Source organism: Netta rufina, assembly GCF_964035555.1.
Source record: "Netta rufina genome assembly, chromosome: 1".
Taxonomy (NCBI): domain Eukaryota; kingdom Metazoa; phylum Chordata; class Aves; order Anseriformes; family Anatidae; genus Netta; species Netta rufina.
Window position 1 is genome coordinate 136,368,129 of NC_140123.1, and position 6,000 is coordinate 136,374,128.

A 6,000-nucleotide genomic window follows, 5' to 3' on the forward strand; every position below is an offset into this window, starting at 1 on the left:
TGAGCAGATATACACAGCTTCATCCATATACCCAGAACTTCCTCACATTTTCAGCGCACCTTGCCATAAACAACTACTTCACCTTACCTCCCAGGCATAGAAAAAAATCCATCATTCTTTCCATCTTAATTTTTCAGTGAAAAATTACAAAAATAAAAAGCTAAAGCAATCTGATGATAGTGAGCTACCACAGAGATGCAACTGCAAAAACTATTAAAGTAATGGTGGATTTTATAACACCTTAGATCACACTAATTTTAGACTGCTCTATGGAGAGATGAAAGAGGAAAATGCATTGGAAACCACAGCAGACAAAGTTATGCTGATTTCTGAGGAATCATACAATGGAAAAACATGACCAGAATACGGTCTATTCAAGCTTGGGTGGAGTAATACATCATGGTGATGACAAAAAATCAAAAATAAAAATAAAGAAGACATTTCAAAGTTATTCTGTCAAAATGTAAGTATTGTCTAGTCCTAGGTCAAGAGACCTTTAGCCTGGAAAGTAAAAAGGTAGCTCCAGATTAAACCCCATGGTTCACCTCCAGCCTGCCTGCTTCAGAGGTAAAAAGCTTGGTCCCATTTCTGGACTTTTGGTGGAAAAATGTGCACAAATACCCCAGTTACAGCTTAACAAGTCTTGAACATTAAGCTCCTCTAAACTGCGTATAAATGAGAGCATCTAAAAAAGACACACACACAAAAAAAAAAAAAAAGCAAAGATGTTCTGCTGATCAAAGCAAGTTACTAATAACAACAGATTTAGACAAACTCTCTTCTGAACACATAAGAGAAGAAGGGGTTTTAAAATGCCCATTACCAAACAGCCATTTTCATTCCTTCACTACCTGACCTTAAGCCCAGAGGTCTGCAACATTCAGTAAGTATGCACAAACATAATTTATAAGACCCCTATTCAAGCGAGAGCTTTGTGCGTGTTCTGCATGGTCAGGTTTTAAAAAACAAAACAGCAACAGCATGCTGACCGGAGAGTTACATGTATTTCTGTAGGAAAAGTAAGCCAAGAATACTTGTGAAGGCAGAACTACCTCTTTAACACTTTTTAATAAGTTGAAACCTGTTTCACAGATCTCTGTAGCTCCCTGACAGATGTGATGCCACTGCTGTTGCCTCTCTGCAACTGCCAGCTACCTCTACCATGAACTGCATTGGTTTCACAGCTGCCACGAAGAACACGCAATGCTGCCATGAAGCAGGTCTTGCTCCTTCCCCCCAGTACTCCCGGGGAATGGTTTCAAGAAGCGCTTGGGACCAGGAGAGGAGCACAGCAGCTGGGCCACGGTGCGGTTCAGGGTGTTCCAGGAAAGCAACCCATTCCTCCCATCAGCCACAATATGGGGAAGGGGGGGGGAAACACAAACAAAAACCCAAGCACACAAAACCTCCACAGCTGGCTGTCATCACAGTAACCCCCCACCTCCTACAAATCTAAATACCTGCCCTTGAAATGTCAGTAGGGTCTGGCTTACCACAGTCCTCCGAGGTGCTTCTGTATCTGGCTAGTAACAGCCCAGTACTTCAAGCCTGTACTAGTTCACAGGGTGCTGTACTTCCATGCTACCAATTTTATTCCTTTCCAGCTTGGTAAACCAGCCTACCATAGTTTTCTTACACTAATAATCATGGCTCAGTTGTAAACCTCTGTCCATTTGTGTTTTGTTGGTGGTTTTGTTTGTTGCATTAAGCCAGTGAGAACAGGGAGGCGAGTTCTCTAAGCAGAGAGGATGCTGTAGTCCACCCGTATACCAGTTTCTGGGTTTCAGTCTCCAACACTGTTGGCTTGGCACCCCTCACAGCACTGAATTCGCAAACCAAACAGCAGACTTCATAACTACCTCTACTTCCATGTATAAATGTATTCATACTGATACTGGCACTGTCTCTGTCTCATTAAGGAACTGCTGACACCTCTTATGAACTCAACACATCTCATTCGAAACAATTCTACCTGCACAGATTGTTTACTAGGGAGGATGTACGCATTAAAATTTGATTTGTTTGTTTCTTCAGAGTTCATCTGTTCCTGTTGTTTATATCTACATAAAGTAACAATCAGGGAAATTACTATCATGCCACAAATAGAAGATTATGACTCCAGGGAGGCAATCAAACAACAGGAGCACATGAACACAGAAGAAAAAGAAGTGCTGTTTGGATACAAGTGTCCTTGGCAATAGACAAAGGTGAGAGAAGAGAAGAGATAACAGCCTAAATAGTTTATAAACTGAATGTTTCCTCAAAGTTTCTTATTAAGCATCATCAGGTATGCAAAAAACTTTGGTAGGACGTGTCACTATCTTGAGATTAATTTGAAGAAGTGACTGTGACCATGCTGATACTGTGTGACAGTATGTATCCCAATGATTTCTGGTGTTGTCATTTGGACTGGGTTAAATGGCAAGTGAGAGCCAAATGAATGGTTTATTAGGACCAGGTATGATCGTGACATAGTAAAATGAACTAATCGGGAAACAATTCCTCTCCATGCTCTGGATCCAACTTTACTTTTGAAAATTGAGGTTTCGCTGCCACAATAGGAATACAAAATGTGAGGTAGTCCATTTAAATAAGTATACTTGTATCTTTGCAAACAGGATACAATATGGCAAACAGATGCATAGAAGAAATAAAAAAGGGGGGGATATGGAGGAGTGGAAAATTTTTGTTTTCCAGAGTGCCGAGCGACTGGCTACTGAGCAGTTCCTTCAGCCTCAGTCACCTTTACTCTGGCTTTCATTGAAACCCACGGATGTCAATGACAGACTAATTTTCGACATTAAAGTGCGGTTGATTAACTAGTAGCAATTAACCTCTTCCCTCACCTAGGGAAAAACACCAGGGCAAGAGGATAGATGCAGCCACCACAGGTGACTTCTCCCCAGCCAGAGCCAGCATGGACCCTGTCGCTGAGTGCAGCGCGTTCTCCGAGGGCGCCTCGGCTGCCTCACCACGAAATCCCCCAGACCAAGAGCCTTGGAGGGGGGGGCGGAACACCGACGGCCCGGGGTGCCCCCAGTGACACCCCTGGAGCTGCTCGGGGGCCCTGCGCAGCCCCGCGCGCGTTGATCGCGACCCAGCAAACTTCTCCGGGGTCCCGGCAGCGACAGGAGGAAAATCATTTCTCCTGCGGCCGGCGCGGCGATGCCGGCGTGACATCCGTGTTTTTGTTTTTATTTTTATTTTCTCTGCTTTGGTTTTAAGTTAGAGGACACAACAATGCCGGGAGAAGTGCGGAGCACTGCCCCCGCAGCGGGCCCCGCCAGGCCGCTCCCCTCCCGCACGGGCAAACATGGCCCCTCGCAGCACAGCCGTCAACTTTTCCCCTGCCTCCTCCTCCTCCTCCTCCCGCCTCCCCGCTCACCTCTCATCAGGGAACAAAAACTGCAGGCGAGCAGGCTGCGCAGGACGGCCCCCATCTTCCCTCGCTCCGCGCTCTCACCGGCGGGGCGGCGGCGAGGAGCAGCAGCCCCGCTGCCCGTTCATGCTTCCCGGCCGGCGGGGAGAGGAGGAGGAGGAGAAGGAGGAAGGCCGGGGCAGCGAGGCACCCCCTAGCAGGCCGCTCGCCCCGCCGCTCCGCCGTTCCCCCCCATGCCGGCCGCCGCCTGGCCGCGGCCGTTCGCCATCCACCCCCCGAGCCCGAGCCCGAGCCCGAGCGCTCCCCGCGGCTCCTCCAGGCGCGCACAGGCGCAGGGATACATCCGCCGCCGCCTCCTCCTCCTCCTCCCCCGGCCGCCGCGCCCCGCTCCCCGAGCAGCGCCCGCCTCCCCGGGCACGGAGGGAGGGACGGCTGGAAGGAGGGACAGAAGGAGGGACGGACGGATGGATGGATGCAGGGAGGGAGGGAAGGAGGGATGCCAGCACCGCCCCCTGCCCGCTCGCTCCCCCCATGCGCACGCACACGGCCGCGGCGGGACCCTCCGTGCCCGCTGGGGGCAGAAGGGGTCGTCCCAAATTCCTGCGGGGCCACTGCACCGCCTGGGGCTCTCCCCCGTTCTCTCTCCCTCCACGCCGCTTTTGGGGAGCAACGCGGATTGGAGAGACGCCGGCCCGGCAGGGACGGGACTACTTTCGGGCACGGAGCGGCGGCACAAAGACGGCTCCTCCTCCTCCTCTTCTTCCTCCTCCTCCTCCAGGTGAAGGCCGCCCCTCTGCTGCTGCTCCCTCCCGCACACCCGTTTCTTAGCGAAACGAGCAGCGAGCGCACCGCGACCCACGGGGCCGTGGCCACACAGCCTCGCCTGCCAAAAGGCGTCCCTCGCCTGCCTTGTGCGCCGCGGGAAACAGTCGCAGCTCTCTCGAGTTTCCTCCCGTTTTTTTCCTCCCCTAATCCGTTTTCCTGAACCTGCTTCAGGGGTTTTCCAGGGAAACACAGTGTCCTCCGGTTTTCCAGATCTGCTTCAGGGAGATTTCTCCAAGGAAAACCCACTTTCTCCAAGGAAAATCTACTTCCTCCAAGGAAAACCCAAGTCTGAATGCTCATGGCTCCCTGCCAGACTGTTAGAGCCCTTTGCTGGGGTGATGCTGTGGGGGTAGAGTGACTCAAAGCAAAATTTGAGGTCCTTGCCTCCTGAAGTCTGTACTATTCTCAAGGTTATTATAAACTTATGGAAATGTTTCACTTTTAATTTCATATCTGTTGAACATGTATTTTCATAGCTTTTCTTGTGATTACAGTAGGAGATAACATCTGGGCCAGATTAAAGGCCCAGGCGTCGTAGACTGAGTCTAACATCAGGCTCCTGCAGTCATGTGATAATATCAGACTCTCAGCTTTTACTGGGGGGAGAAAAAAAAAGTTTTTATATAAAGAAATATATATCCAACCTTCAAGGTTGTTTACATTTATTTATTTATTTTTTAAACAACTCAAAAGCAATACCTGCCTAGGGGCTGGTCTGCATTACAAAATGTTGTCCTTGACCCTCTCCCCGATGAAATAACCTCTGCCATGTCACCCGGGGAGATGAGCAAGCTCAAGCAAGATCCATATGAGGGAAAGGGCTTCCCATGCACAAATGTACCAGAAAGTAGATAAACCTCATCTTCCCCATGCCATCACAACCAGGTTTGCAGGGACAGGCAGAAGGAGCACAACATTCAATTTATTTCACTGATTGGAATCAGAGAGAAATAAAGAGGATTTTTTTTCCTTATGCTACGTGCTCATAACTGTATGATTGATGATTAACTGCTTCTGGATAATTGCAAGTCTATAATGAATTCTTTGTATCTTAATAATGTAATGCATAACTGAGGAAAACCTCAAGCCTGAACCCCTGAATCACACAACACATTTCTCTACATGCTGTTCCCCCTAGCATCTTATCTTTTTTTGGCTGGAAACACGTTGGTGTCTCGACTGTCTCCCTTGGGAGTCTGATCCCCTGCCTATTTGCTCTCACATCTTCCCTGCAGCCCAAGCTGGCTGGTTTTATTTTAAGCTTTCAGACATTATATGCTGTCACCCCTCATGCTGGTGCATTTCACCATTTTCCTATAATTCAAGCCCTTTCCTTTCCTGATAGGATTTCCTCTAAGTCATTTAATGATTAGAAGCTTCACTTGCCTCTGCCTATTCCCTTTTCTTTACACCCTTCCTAGAGACAGTCCTCATCTCTCTACTCAAGCCTAGGTAGCTTTTTTCAAACCCATTTTCTATTCAATGCTTTGGATTCAAGACTAAACCTCTGTTCTAACTGTTTGTTGGCTTTGCTTCTAGTTCATACACACAGATTTAACTCAGTTGTAGCAATTTTTACAAAGTAAAAGAGGAGGCAAGAATATCTCACAGAGAAAAGCCGCTGATAGAGGGGATTTCTCTGAAATGATTATGTTGCTTATTTGAGTTTAAAGTCAGAATGAAGTAAATGAGAGTAGAGAGGGAATGTTTATTCTGCTGGAGCTCATCTTGTTGGGTATGAGCATTTTTATTAACCTTATGAACAGAAATCTTCATTTGCTGGTTTGAATCCCATC

General features: G+C 48.0%; 1 protein-coding gene across 1 annotated transcript in view; it reads right to left on the bottom strand.

The window, feature by feature from the left end:
• The window catches only part of LRP6 (LDL receptor related protein 6), a 126,473-nt gene extending 123,010 nt beyond the window's left edge, over window positions 1-3,463 (bottom strand). The window contains exon 1 of the mRNA XM_084298317.1: window positions 3,386-3,463. Coding sequence (XP_084154443.1) covers window positions 3,386-3,440 — 55 coding nt within the window. The 5' untranslated portion in view covers window positions 3,441-3,463. The remainder of the gene's footprint in view (window positions 1-3,385) is intronic.
• Between the last annotated feature and the right edge of the window lie 2,537 nt (window positions 3,464-6,000).